We start from the raw sequence: 14668 nt of genomic DNA, 5'->3' as shown, positions 1-14668 counted from the left end.
TCTTTTGACTGTTGTTTTCCATGTGTTCTGTCATCTCAGTATCAACCAGAACAAGGAACGGTGGTAATTGCCAATATACTAGACGAATTTGATGATAAAATAAAACAAATTCAGCAGAAGAGTAACCAAAGAGAGAACAAAAAATATCTGCATCTTTATATATCAATGGTATTCAGCAAATTTTAGTTATCCTGAACATACTTGAATCAATTAACAAAACATTTCCCAACAATCCTAGAACCACAGAAGCTTAAAAGAGGAAAGGAAAGCAGTTTTTACAGTCTAAAAACTCTAAACTAAACCCCTCCCTCAAAATTTTGCTCTGATCAAGAAGACATCATTGCAATGATGCACACCAGCAGAACAATCAGCACCACAGCAACAACCCAATAGATCCATTTCCTGTTCTTCTTCTTCATCTGGCTGGCATAGTATAGATTATTAGTCCCACCATGGATGTAGCTACCAGCATTGACCACATTATCCTCAATGGTATCCATCTTTTCTCCTTGAGTCTCAACCAGAATTGCCATATCAAGAAAAACCTGATGAAGCTTGTTCAAACTCCTCTGGATATCCATCACCGCCTCATGCCGAACCTGAGTACCCATATCAGCATCCGTTTTCCCAGCCAAAAACTCAACTTTGAGACTCCCAGAAATCATCTTCTCCATGGCCTCATCACTTGGAACCTCCCCAGTTGCAGTATAGTACCTTCTCTTCAAATCTTCCTTATGATCTGCCACAATCTTGTCCCTCAAGGACTGAAAATCATTCATCATGTCCCTAAGCTTGACCCTCAAACCATTGGTGACAGACACTCTAGTTCTATCAATTGGAGTTCCCTCTTTGTAGGATTCTGATATGCTCCGGTTGGCTATGTTGGATTGATCAAGAACTTCAAGCCTTGCCTTGATGATCTTTGCCTTGCGAAGAACAGCAACCATGTCAGAATCCATTCTGTCTCTTAGCCCTCGAAGAACCTTGGCACTGTGAGTGGACTTTGTCTCTTCATTAAGTTGCTGCAGATCAGATAAGAGATTGGTAATCTCTTCCATTTCAACCTTGATTGCTTCAACTTCTCGGAAGAATTGAGAGAGGTTTGGATCCTCTGTGGGGTTGAGATTCCCTGCTTCAATGTCAAGATCAACATCTTCAAGATCCTTCTGTGCCTGCTTCTTCAGTTCAACATAACTTAGGAACGAACTCGTCATCAAATCATTCATCTTTGCAGAATTTCGCAATACCCCACCTGCAAAAAAACAAACCAAACCCAGAATCAACATTCAACCCAATGAGACATAACCACCATGTAAAGCAAGAAAAACGAATGGTTTTGGAAATTGAAGCATACCCTTTTGAAAAAGATTCAAGAAATCAGTGAATTTCTGAATGGAAAAGCAATGGTGCAGGTAATCTAGATGAAAGAGAACCCTGTCAGCGACGGTAAAGTAACAAGAAGAACAGAGGAAGATTGAAAGAGTGAAGAAGAAAGAGATGAAACCTTTGATGAGATTAACTTGGTGGCTACTCGCTAATGATGATCCTTCTCTGTTGCAGTGAAAAGATGATGATGAGAATGAATGAAGTGCAGTTTTGAAATTTGGAAAATCGGTTTTGAATTTGAAATATGTGTGGAGAAGTATCCGTTGGATTGAATGAGATACGAGGAATGAAGAGAAGTGAAAAGCGGTGTTCTCCGCTGCAAGTAACCGTCAGGGTCAAGGGTCAGTGCAAAACAAACATACCGTTACTTTCTTTGGATATTCAAGTCAAGCCCAATAAATGCAATTAAACATGCACAAATTCAATGAGTTCAAATGTAAAAAAAAAAAACATTAATAAATAAATAAGGCTTCACCTTTTGCCACATCATATTTAAATTATAATTTAAAATAAAAAAATAGTGGAATGTGAATTATATGATTAATGTCAAACTCCTGAAATGAAATACATAAAAAAGTTGTCTTCAACAAAAAGATAATTAGGTCTCTGGACTTGGTCCACCATGGTCTATGGTTCATGAGCGGACCACAATGGGAAAAAGTTTGAGAATTTTTTTCGAGACAATGAAAATACTGAAGTATACTTTTGACAAAAAAAAACATCTAGTATACTAATTCTCACAATCTCATTGATTGGGTCCAATCCATCGGGAATTACTTTCCGGCTAGTATCGACTTGGAGAGGAATCGAGGACCTTGTCGAACCCTATGAAGCTCAAGGACGTCCACTGCCCCCCACCGCACCCTCCCTACCCTCATCTTTCCCTACCTCCCCCTCCCTATCCCCTTCCCCCAAAACCCACAAAAAGCCATCGAAAAGGGGGGAAATCGTGAAGGAGTGTAGCATTAACATAAAATTAACATCATCTTCTTCTTTAGTTGCTTCTACCAATTTGTGAATTCAAAGTTTCGAATTGTTCCTCAATCCCATTTTGCATGTTCATTCCTTTATCTTTGAGAGTAACTTCTTGAGAGGTTTGCAAAGGTCAAGCTTTCTTCTACCACTTTGAAATAATTAAAAGAAGAATCAAGGGCATCAATAGCAACGTTAGAGTTGGTTTGGCTATGCGTTGATTGCTTTTTGGTTTTGGCCTCTGGTGTGGTGGTGGCAATGTAGGCATGGCCCCTAGTGCAGCCATCTTCACCGTTGTCTTTGATGCCACCACTGGATGACATCGATCCCCTCTCTTCCTCACACTATACTGTCATGGACCACTAAAAATAATTCAAAGTGAGCCTAACAATGAAACGAACTTGGGCTAGCATCAACAAATGCACCTCATATATTTAAACTAACAACATTTTTAGAGGCAAACTCTGATAAATATGATTGCACGTCAGTGAGGCTAACAACCTTGGTTATTTTGAAACAGTTTATTTAGTCTTCTCAATTTTCTTTATGCACACAAACCAAAACCCTATAGGAAAATGCGAGTTCTATATGTGATAGTGCCTATACTCTATACTCTATCGAATGACATTGTTCACCATTAAATAACTACTTTGAAACATGTATTCCATTGTAAACTGTACATAACATACATGTAAATGAAACACATTTCTCCGAATTAAGTGTTTTTGTTACAAGTGATTATTTAGCATCATTACAATTTTTAATGTATATTCGGCTTTTCAAACTTGAAAACAAAGTAACCTTGCACCAGCAAATCATCCTCTGCTTTAATGGACATCTTATACTAAACAAATAAAGAATGAAATTAAGTTAAACAGATTCTTTGTAACTATGACTGTGATATCGTGCTTGGTTTTTGGGCCTTTTCAGCCTCAAGTTTTCGCAACATTGATGAACTCAGCTTAGTTCCACCTGATTCTCCAGAGACCAAATCTACAACTTCAATCTGCATATGATCCATTGCACCAAAAAAATGCATAAGATCCACGAAAACAATTTCTAATATGTGAAACAAAAATGTTTTCATGAGTAGAAATATATTTTCTTACATATTTTACACGGAAAATATAACCAAATGACATAAAAAATAAATTGAGACCTTCAACTGTGAAAGACCTTTTTCAACTCTTTTTCTGTTTACTGCCAATCCACCCGGTAATGTCTCTTTGCTGTAAGAGAAACAACTCCAGTTAGTACATGTACATCAAATAATCTACACTTTAAAAGTCTTAACATATATAAAGTTCTGTGACATTTGGTCTATACTGCAATCAGTTTGCCATTAAAGCAAGACTACAGTTATAACCATGAACATCAAGATCAGAAAAATAGCCAATAGGAACAAAATACTTTGTCACAAGACACAACTCACAAGTTCCTTTCTTAAAGCTTCTACAGATATATAAAATCTAATAGACACTTCACACCAAACACAAAGATGGCCTTACTACAAACCTTACAATCACAGCCTCCAAATTTTCATCTACAATGGAAGGGCCATACGGATCTGTGATTGGTACAGCTTGCACTTCCAAATCTGGCTTGATAGACTGCATGTAAGGTAGGAAAAGAAAAATAAGGGTTTTCCTTCATATAAATCCTGCTAGAAGAAACATTATATGCAATAGATGGAATGTGACGCTGTTTCAAGATGTGGTAATGTAGAATGTAGATCAATTATTATCTCACCTATTTACTCACATAGAAATTAACACTACAAAACTATGCAACTCCTCTTAAAAGCTCTTTGAATAGATACTTTGCTGTTAGCGAGATGATTAAAGAAGTTCATATATCTACCTGTCATGTTCTACATTAGCATGCAAAGTAAAAAGCGTAAAGTTTTATGGCTAACAATTATACATGTTAGTTTTTCAACCAAAAAAAAAGGAACAAAACGCAGGTGATTCTTTTCATTGATCTTAAATTTATTTAGAGCAGATGAAAAACTGGCATTGATTGGACTCTTACCTTTATGAAAGCTTCGACTTCATGTATCCTTTTCTCAATGGGCTGTATCAGTTCAGCAAACTGCAAAAGTGGAACAAGAATCAAATCATAACAAGAACAGAAAACATGAGGAGGAAGAAGAAAAAAGACTCCTTAATAGGTAAAAATCTACATGCCACAAGATTGCCATAGTGAAACAAGGTTGGTCTTTGCCATATAGATAAATTATCAATTAACAAAATTACATAGCAAAAGGCTTTAAATTAAGCTAGCTCCAGATTCAATCATGGAATTTTAAAAGCTAAACAATTCAAGCATTTTGACCATAGAATTGAACAGTTTTTTCAGTTTAAGTACCAAATCCAGTTCAATTCGGTTCAACTGTCTGAATTGTGAAAACAAACTGCTGAAGATTATCCATAATCTGTTTCATCTACAAGTAATCCAAAACGAATTTGACTTGCTTCTAATAGAATGAGGATGACATTGAGTTCAGCAGGAGAATATGAAACTTGGAGATAAAAGCAAAGTTCAAACTTCAGACTATTTATCTCAATGTTGTGTCAAGTTCAAATAAAAAAAAACTAACAAGGTCGTACGTATTGTCGTACGTATCTGAGGGACATAAATATCACCTGACCAAATCAGACACAACAGGGTCGAACGGAGGGAATTGACACCTACAAATCCATATTCCCAATAGAACTAAGTGTGTTTCAATCAGCGTTTTCACAATTGACTTTAGGAAAAAAATGATTTTGGCAAAATTGATTATAGTAAAACTGTGTTGAAAGTGAAGTGATTTATGTTTGGATACATTCATGAAAAAAAATTGGTTTTTATAGGGTAATATTGTGGAATTCAGTTGTAAAATCTCATATTTGATTATATTCACCGAAGAAGTTACTATCTCTAGCTTCTTGCAGGATTGATTATAAGATTGAAATCAATTCTCCAAAATGACATCCAAACATCTATATTGTCATCAAAAATTGATTTTCCTTTATCAGAATTGATTCTGAGGTTCCCCAACAGAAAACCAAACACACTAAGCAGTTTTTCCCCTCTAAAAGAAGTTTTAGCAACTCCTGTGATTCCAAAAGTAGAATCTTATAAAGGCAACTGGATCAATATATATTTCTGTAACAGTACCAAATTACCTATCCCATTGTGAAGTTTAAGCTAACCAGTTGAGAGCATGAAAGTGTAGCAGTATTAATATTGTGGGACATTAAAGAATCCAATTTTGAAACAACTAAGCATAATAAGGAGAAAATAAATTATCCTCCTCATTTCTCAGCACAGTTTCATAGACCAGGGGAACTATTACAAGAAAATTTATAGAAAGCTATAATGGAAAAGGAAACCAACCTGCTTCTTTGCAAGCATAGGGCCGTCACAAACTCCAATCACAATCCGACGCCTGGCCAACTGCGCTGAAGCCTGGAACACACAACAAGTTTCAACCATTAGCCTTAAATGGGGATTTTGTGAAAAGAATAAAGGAGAGATTGAAAAGGGGAGAAGAGAGAGAGACGGTGAGGAAGAGGCGGTGGCCGTCGTGCAATCGGTCAAAGGTGCCGCCGTTAACAACAGCTTCGTAGGTGTTGGGCGGAGAGAGGGTGGGAACCACCATGGGATCATCGTTAACCGCCATAATATTGTGAAGTGGAAGGTGGTGGTAGGTGTTTGATGACAAGTGGGAACAGAACAAGGATTGCGTGGGGGTGGGGTGGGGTGGGTATATATTGTGGTCCTTAAACTAGTGGTTGGTTGGTCGTGCCGCTCGTGCGTGCTTGTCTATCTAACCACACTTTGGTTAACCACGGTGGGGCTTACGGAGGTTCGATAAAAATACAGAAGCCAAGATTTTACCTCGGGCACATCGCGCAGAGTATTAATAATTGTTTTATTTTCCCTGCTTAAGCTATGTTTGGATTGATGGAACATAACGGAGCGGAGCGGAAAGAAATATAATGGAACAGAATAGAGCGGAGCGGAATGGAATAAAAATTTCATTCCATTGTTTAAATATTTTATGACGGAGCGGAACAAGGTTACCACTGCATTGTTTGAATAATGGACGGAGCGAATGAATTATAATTTTTGTTATTCCTATATTACCCTTATTTTAAAATAAAAGACAAGCTGAAAAAATAATTGAAAATTGGTAGCCAATATTCAATATCTTAAGATCGGGTGTGTCTAACAATTGGAACATGAATGCTCCTATATTCCCAACAGAAAAAATTACTAGGAAATCAGCCTTTCTAGTTACGGAGTTGCAAACGAAAATTATGATGAAGTATTAACAACAATGAAATAGGTTTGATTTTTCAGCTTTGTGGATCCACGAATTTGAAAGAAACCAAACAAGTCATAACAATCTCATGCGCCACATTATATTTCTTTTATTATTTCATCGTTTTCTTCAAATTTTACAAATCCACCGCACTTTTGATGCTAACATTGTGTGTGTTCCTGTCTGCAACATCTTAGAGCAATTTTACAGTTTTTGAAAAAGCGCAGACACACTCATTGAGATTCCAAGTTCAACTCTTTTTCCTGTATCCATTACGAATTTTTTGGTAACCTGAATGCAGAAATTATGTCACAACATGGAGGAGTTATGGAGGGAGGTTACAAGGGGTAAAATAGTATTTTTATAACTTAATTAGATCTTCAGTTTTCCTTTCCATTCCTTTCCATCCAATTTTGGGGGGAGGAAATCTGAAGGAAACCAATGGAGCATGATGGAACTTGGACCATTACTTACCACTCACTTCCATCCTATTTTAAATAAAACAAACAATGGAATCCACTTCACTCCACTCCACTCCTTCCTCCTCCCCCAATCCAAACATAGCCTTAGGATAAATTTATTTGAAAAAAAAAGGATGATTTTTAAACCCAAACAAATTAAAAAAAAATTGATTTTTTGAACTTATTAATAAAATTGAAAATAAAAAATAGAATTTTTTCTTGCAAAATGCAAACTCAATGTGTCGGGCATTGTTACCCGACAGATGTCGGTCGCCGAGGTAAAAAATGATTGTTTGAACTTTTAGGTTGAGAATTCGAATTGAGATAACAATTTAACAAACAAACAAAAATTGGCTTTGCAAAATTCTTAAAAATTTCACTAAGTAGCTACATTTCCCCTATTCTAGTCATTAAACTGAAAGGAATAAAACAACTAAATTCATAAAACTGGTGATGGGAGATAAAGGTGTAGCTTGAACGTTATTCAAATATCAGTTGCCACTGAAAAACTACTCAAAATAACTTGGCAATGTAGTACTCCCTACGTTCCTTATTATAATGTCATTTTTGAGTGTTTTTCTTGTTCCTAAATATAAGTTCATTTACAATATCAATGGAACATTAATTATTTTTTCTCAAAACTATCCTCATATTTAATATGAAAGAGACAATGAGATTTTGAAATAATAACTTGGAGAAAGAAATTTATAAGAAATTAAATAAGGGTAATATAGGAAAGTGAATAAATTCTTTTACAAATTTATTGCTTGTAACTACTTTTCTTAATCTAAGAGAATTGAGTAAAATTGACTTATAAATAGGAACGGAGGGAGTAGTAAATTGTAGAAGAATATGCAAATATGGTAGTAATAATAAAATTGAAGGAAAAGAAAGCATCGATGTGTGCAGACAAATGGATGTCCGGATACATGAATAAGTGCTGAAGTTTTTTCCAAATTCAATGTGAAAGAATCGGAAAAAAATGTCATTAAAAAGCGTAGGTTCACATTTTTTTTTTTTTTTGGTCAAAGTTTCCTGTAATATTGAAAAGGGACACAAGCCCAAGAAGGTTCACATCTTTAATTCACTTTTAATTTATACAAACACCTGAAAGATTTCTTTTGTTTTCCGTCTGCATTATCTCCCACTTGACTCCACGAATCAATGTGTGTAGACAAACGAATGTCCAGATACATGGATCCAACCATTTGTATTAACGCTCAAGAATATAAAACACATGGAGATTATATTTTCTAAATCAAATTTGGCAGCTGATTAGTCCACGTAACTTGAGAACTTGGACTAACATTGACAAAAGAATGGCAACAACAAAGACAAAACAACAAACCTAGGAGTTCTGAAATAGGTTGTTTACTTGCTTTTACTTAATGAACCACGTTCAATGTGCTAAACAAGTGATGCATCCAAAATAGAAAGATTTGGACCTCCTTCCTAAACTATTTCTTTAACATTGATGTATATTTGCTCCTTCCGAGACATCTTGAAACTTGAAAGCAGCACCATTTTCATAAGTTAGAAGTGAAGGCACTTTATACATGAACTAAACGAAATTGTTTTTATCCAGCGTGATTTTGGTTTCGTCGTGGTATCCAAACATGTACTTAATCGTTGAAAGAATCATTCCAGTATGTTTTTTTTTGAACTGAATCATTCCAGTATGTTGTTAGAATTGTTTGCGTGTCAGTGAGTTAATGGTTTAGGCTTAACTGCACTTTTGGTCCCCCACTTATATCATTTGTGTGATTTTGGTCCTTAACAAAAAAAATTAGCACTTTTCATCCCACACGTTATATGATGTTTGCACTTTTAGTTTTCCGTCCAATTCCATCCAAAATTTAACGGAATATACTGTAAAAAATTAATTAAAAAATTAAAATATTTGGTCTCACACAGACATTCATCACCTTCATATGAAAAATCCAGAATTTCATCATCTTTAACCCATTTTTCCATCATCTTCATAAAAACCTAGAAACATAACTCAATCCTAACAATGAAATGGGTGTGATTCCTTATCTTGTAAACTCAACTCTCTATTCCATCTCTCTCAATCTCATCCACTGGGCATGTTCAACAAATGATTAAAACCACAAACACAACCACACAAAATCTTTGAAACCAAGCGACATCCTCTGGTTTTCTCGCCATGGATGATCTTCCGATTTCATCATTTGTCGCTTCCGTTTTTCTTTTTTCTTTCAATTTACAAAAATCTTCTGTTGAATCTAGAATCTTCGTTTCATCATCCTCTGGTTTTCTCGCCATGGATGATGCTCGTGTGAAAGAGGAAGTGTTGGACATTCCAAATATGGAAGATCAGAGGCAGAGAAACAACGACGTCGTTCCGCTCTTCCCTCCTGACTCGGACATCAAACTCAGCAGCGATTCCAATTCCGACGGCGATTTAGATAGCCTCATCGTTAGCGCGGTGGAGCACGACGTTTCGGGTGGGGGTCCTGCTAAGAAGCGGAAGGTGAGCGATACGGGGGTGGTTTTGCCAGTTGGATTCCCTAGCCTTCTCCCTCCTCCTCCGCCGCCGCAGTCGCAACCTGAGGCGATGTTGTCATTGCCGACGACGGCTTGGGCTTCAGCTTCGGCAAAGAGGCAAACCCAAACACTGTAGTTTTGGGGAAAACTCTCGATCTCTTCCTCTCTTTTTTCTCTCCGATCTGGGGTTTGGGAATGGTGGTGGGGTTTCAAATTTGGGGATATGGTGAGATGGTGCTGAACAGAAACTTTGGGTTGCAGATTTCGAGATGAAGTGGGTTCACCTCGTGTTTCTGGGTGGGGTTGTTGGTGGTGTCTTGCTAGTGTTGAGATTAGCGGTGGTGTTGTGGTGGTGAGAGAGGTTGGTCAGAAGATTGATGGTGAAGAAGGAAGGTAAAAGTGGACAAATTTTGAGGGGCGATGGAGTGAAGTTTAGTTTCTGGGTTTAGATGAGCTGGTTTTTCAAGTAAGATGATGAAGATAATAAAGAACATGGTTGGAGAAGATGAATAATCATCATGTTTCTGGGGTTTGGTTTTTGTTTTTTTTTTTTTTCAAAAACTGTTAAATGTTGGATGGGAGATGACGGAAAACTAAAAGTGCAAACTACAGATAATGTGTGGGATGAAAAGTGCTAATTTTTTTTGTTAAGGACCAAAATCGCACAATTGATATAAGTGGGGGACCAAAATTGCAGTTAAGCCAATGGTTTACATAATGATTGAATTTTTGTTTGGTATTCTCTTACACGTACGTGCTTGTGTCAACGGTCTATATATTGTCATTATTCATTTATCTTGTGATTGGGAAGGGCTTGTCCCTCGGAAAACTGAAGCCATGTTATAAATGCAATAATTTTACACTCGAAAGTGACTGAAACTTAAGAAACGCAAGTGGTCTTTTTGCCTGTGGCATAACACTCGTTCAAGAACTCAGTAAGCTGTGATAAATATATCTCCGGGAATGTCCTGTAGTGATCCACATGAGGAGATGAGCCAAAATTAAAGGATCTTACCCTCTTTCCTCTCTTCCTCTGCTCCGCAATGAACGCTTCTATTGATTGAAATGGGACTACTTTGTCACCTGTACTATACAGGTAGAGCTGCGGGCAAGGCTGGTGATCTAAGAGGACATTCACAACCTTCGTTAATCTCCTGTATTTGAGACAGAAAAAAGAATTCTTACTATATATGTAAGTACCATTTTTAAGTGTACATGAGCGAGCTCCTATTGACAACTAAAATGTAGATGTGGAATTATGAAGCAATATCAGAACCAGGGAAGACACTTACTGCTTAACATCCGGCAACTGCAAACCAAATGAAAACAACTTCTCTAATAGTGACAAGACCACTGTTTCAATTGGGGAAGGTTCATTTTGTTGAATCTTTGACAAGTTGATTTCAGTCTCTTTTTCAAGCTTGTTTCCTACCTCGACTGCAGCTTGGGCTGAAGAGCTGCGTTTCTTCAATATAGCTGCAGAGAAACCAGCAGCCCAGACCTAAAATGCAACCATAAAGGTTCCCCATTTCGAAAGAGAGAAAATGTGAGCGAACAACATGATAATAATAATTCATAATCCAAGGAATTATCAAAGCCAAGAAGAATGGACAACAAATCAAGCTAGTTAAAATAATACTAAAACATGTAAGCAAGCAAAGAGATTCTGATTTGTGATGAAAGCGGGGGGGAGAGGGGGGGGAACATACCTAAAAAACAACTAAGAAAGCGAATAAGTAGATCATGGCCATTGTTAGACAAAACTAATGTATTATATTTTGATGCTGAAAGTGATGATTGACATTGTTTTGCGCACGCTAACCCGATTCTCTTTCTCAGAATATCCTAGAGAGTGAGGCGTTGGATGCAATGTAAAAGCAGTTTGGTCCCGGTCAACCTCATACTTCCGCCGGGTACATTGGGAAGCCACAGAAGTTGTTTAGAAGGTTTCCAACGAATGAACAAACATACACTAAGAAGAGCTTCATTGACTTTTTATCTTAAAATGTCTCATTCCACTGATGCAGATGGATGGCCAAACACACCTAAACAAATTCTAGAGTAGTCAAAACAAAAGAAAACACGGTTTTGCCAACCACAACCACAAATGCATTTATGCACTCTCAGCCAAAAAAATCCATAGTAAGCTGAGATTCAAAATGCATTCTTTTTAAATAACATTCCCTGCTTTATACCCTCACTCAATCGAAGTGAAAGAGACTTATATTCTGAGTAACAGAAATTGTTGTATTATTCAATCAATGAGAAATGAGTTACATTCATTCTATTTATGCTACTGTGTGTTCTATGCTATCTACACTGTACTAGCATCTAGTGTATCAGACTCTAATTAGTTAGGACAAACTATAACTAATCAAGTAAGGTATAGTATACCATGTGCTGAAGATAGCTAACTAACAAAAGCTAACTAACACAAGTTAACAGCTAAGCAGTGTTGTAACAGTGTGGGTCTCTAATACTCAAGGCTCAAGAATTGGGTACTGCAATTCCAATACATAGTTGAGTGAAACAAAGAAAAGCAAGTAAAACTAGAATGCTTCTCAATTCATAACCTGTGGATTAAAAGGCTCTCCCCCTCCAGAATCAACAATGCATCCTTTAATCTTCTCCATGAGGTCCTGGCTACCTAGCATTCTGGCAAGAATGGAACCATAGCTACAAAATAATAAATCAAATAGGACATAATAAGTGAACAATATTCACTGCAAATTAAGCAGAGACCTGAGGAAAGAGCATGATCATAAACCAAAAAACCCACATACATACGTAAACCAACCCGTATTGCTGAAAGTGTGAAAAATCAAACACCGTTCTCTCCCATCGTGTTCCTCGCTAGAAACCCAGGAAATGAGGTTGTCGGCGAACATAGAAATTCTCTGCTCAAGCATGTCGCCAAGGTCAAATCGAAGCAGCTCCTTCACATCAACGATGAATGTGACAGCGTGAAAGCCCCTCGAATTGTACCACTCCACGTACCTCTTGAGGTGCTTGGTCTGCGCTCCAAGCCACCCCAGCAGAACCACCGTGGCAACCCGGTCTTTGCCTCCGTAAAACCCCACATCGCCGCCGTTCTCCGAAGCCGGGTTCCACACGGTCTCGCCGCCACCTTGGGAATGGGAATGGAAGGGGTTGAGATTATTTCCGTTGGGGATGGAAAAGTTGAGATTCTGGGAAGAGGTGAGGGAGGAGAAGAACCTGCGGGGATCCGAAATTGGAGGAAACGGTGGTTGCGAAGAGCGGGAGAGAGTGGAGGAGATGGGTAGTATCCTCCTGCGAGGGACGAGTTGGTAGGAAGTGGAAGGGTATGGAGTAGCTTTGGGGAGTAAGCGGCGACCCAAAATGGAGGGGTTGAAGATTCTGAGATGAGCTTCCATGGCAGAATAACAGAGTGTTCACTGTTCAGTGTTCACTTGTCAGATCCAATGCTAATGCTTTGTTTTCTTCGTAGATGAGCATAGTCAACTTTTATATTTAGAGTAATAATTCATGAACCACTACACAGTAAAACACCCCTAAACACCCATTTTTCCTGCGGATTTGGCCAAATAATACACTGAACTAACCACCTAAATACACATGACTAACCATAAAGCACAGAACAGTGTAAAGTTGAAATTAGGTGGTTATGGGTGTTTATGGTTAGTCATGTGTATTTAGGTGGTTAGTTCAGTGTATTATTTGGCCAAATCCCTAATTCAGGAATTTCAACTTTACACGGTTCTGTGCTTTATGGTTAGTCATGTGTATTTAGGTGGTTAGTTCAGTGTATTATTTGGTCAAATCCGCAGGAAAAATTGGTGTTTAGGGGTGTTTCTACTATTCAGTGGTTCATGAATCATTTTTCTTATATTTATGGTAGGAGGAGTTCACGCTTTACTTCACTCACATTTTCACTTTTTGGCTTATATCTCACATATCTTTCAATTATCACACATCACATATTTTGTTTTCTTTATTTCCATTTTCTTTTAAACTCTCTCTTCTCTCTATTGTTTCACTTTTTTTTAGTGTACAATGAAACTTAATTCTCATAAGACTAAGCACAATGGTGTTGAATATATGGTGTTTAATGTTGAAATGGTATTGTAGTGGTGTTTAATGTAGGTGTTGAAAGTTGAAAGGGGGAAAGAGAAGTTGAAAACTTTCAACACTTGTGAAACCTGCTCTCGGTGACACGTGGCACGGCCTGGTTGGTGACCGCCAGGCGCGTGCCACACACGCGCGGACAAGGCGCGTAAAGCTGCAGGCTTGCCAGTCCATGGGGCCCAGGGCGTCTGGTAGTGGGACGCGTGGCACGCGTCGGTTGGGCACCGACAGGCGCGTGTCACGCACGCGCGTGAGGATAGAGAGATGGCCTGCAGCGTTACACGTGTCGCGTTTTAATTCGTCCAGACAATTTTCGTTTATCCTAATCTTTCCAACTCAATTATTTCATTGAAAAAAAATTTAAAAAAATTTAAAAAAAATTACCAAAATTCATGATTTTTTTTCTCTATAAATAGAGACTTGGTTCGTTTGATTTGGACACAGAAAAAAAAAACCAAGTTTTCCATCATCTTATTTCCCTTTGCTTTGAAATGGATCCCAACAAGTACCATTTCAACACCCAGAATTCTTCTAACCAAATTCCCAACAATTATCAACATCCAAATCAGTTTCCCAACAACCAAATTCCCAACAATTATCAACATCCAAATCAGTTTCCCAACTACCAAAATCCCAACATTTATCAACATCCAAATCAAATTTCCAACTACCAAAATTCCAACAATTATCAAGATCCAAATCAATCCAACTACCAAAATCACAACAATTATCAAGATCCAAATCAATCCAACTACCAAAATCACAACAATTTTCAAGATCCAAATCAATTTCTCAACCAACGTCCTCATCCCCATCATGGATCTATGTTCAGATATCCATCTCCAACACTGTCGTCTAATGATGGTGCACCTGAATTTCCCGAGTTTTCAACACAAATGAATCTTGCTGGCATGACAGCTGG

The 14668-nt window shown here is 37.6% G+C and overlaps 2 protein-coding genes across 2 annotated transcripts; both read right to left on the bottom strand.

Moving 5' to 3' along the window:
- Positions 1-133: 133 nt before the first annotated feature.
- Positions 134-6148, bottom strand: LOC130737218 (syntaxin-112-like). The gene is made up of 9 exons (XM_057588976.1): positions 5906-6148; positions 5740-5811; positions 4390-4449; positions 3874-3968; positions 3518-3587; positions 3255-3364; positions 1505-1716; positions 1355-1417; positions 134-1252 (listed from the first exon to the last, which is right to left on the bottom strand). The coding sequence occupies exons 1-9, from the start codon at positions 6023-6025 to the stop codon at positions 327-329; spliced, it is 1728 nt and encodes a 575-aa protein (XP_057444959.1). The 5' UTR covers positions 6026-6148; the 3' UTR covers positions 134-326.
- Positions 6149-10357: 4209 nt separating this feature from the next.
- On the bottom strand, positions 10358-13105 carry LOC130740709 (uncharacterized). Its single transcript, XM_057593388.1, has 4 exons — positions 12427-13105; positions 12213-12315; positions 10932-11140; positions 10358-10793 (listed from the first exon to the last, which is right to left on the bottom strand). Exons 1-4 carry the CDS (start codon positions 13032-13034, stop codon positions 10520-10522), a joined length of 1194 nt encoding a protein of 397 aa, XP_057449371.1. The 5' UTR covers positions 13035-13105; the 3' UTR covers positions 10358-10519.
- Between the last annotated feature and the right edge of the window lie 1563 nt (positions 13106-14668).

This window comes from Lotus japonicus, chromosome 2 (genome assembly GCF_012489685.1).
Source record: "Lotus japonicus ecotype B-129 chromosome 2, LjGifu_v1.2".
NCBI classification, from domain to species: domain Eukaryota; kingdom Viridiplantae; phylum Streptophyta; class Magnoliopsida; order Fabales; family Fabaceae; genus Lotus; species Lotus japonicus.
This window is presented reverse-complemented; position numbering and strand designations above follow the sequence as displayed.

Bases quoted from the DNA above. Each gene is read 5' to 3' on its own strand.
- LOC130737218 (XM_057588976.1), bottom strand. From the start codon at position 6,025: ATGGCGGTTAACGATGATCCCATGGTGGTTCCCACCCTCTCTCCGCCC. The intron at 3,969-4,389 runs GTAAGAGTCCAA...CCTTACATGCAG, and splicing joins AAGTCGAAGCTTTCATAAAG to TCTATCAAGCCAGATTTGGA. The intron at 3,365-3,517 runs GTCTCAATTTAT...GATCATATGCAG, and splicing joins AAGGTCTTTCACAGTTGAAG to ATTGAAGTTGTAGATTTGGT.
- LOC130740709 (XM_057593388.1), bottom strand. From the start codon at position 13,034: ATGGAAGCTCATCTCAGAATCTTCAACCCCTCCATTTTGGGTCGCCGC. The intron at 11,141-12,212 runs GTTATGAATTGA...GTTGCATTTTAG, and splicing joins GAGAGCCTTTTAATCCACAG to GTCTGGGCTGCTGGTTTCTC. The intron at 10,794-10,931 runs GTAAGTGTCTTC...TCTCAAATACAG, and splicing joins CAGTTGCCGGATGTTAAGCA to GAGATTAACGAAGGTTGTGA.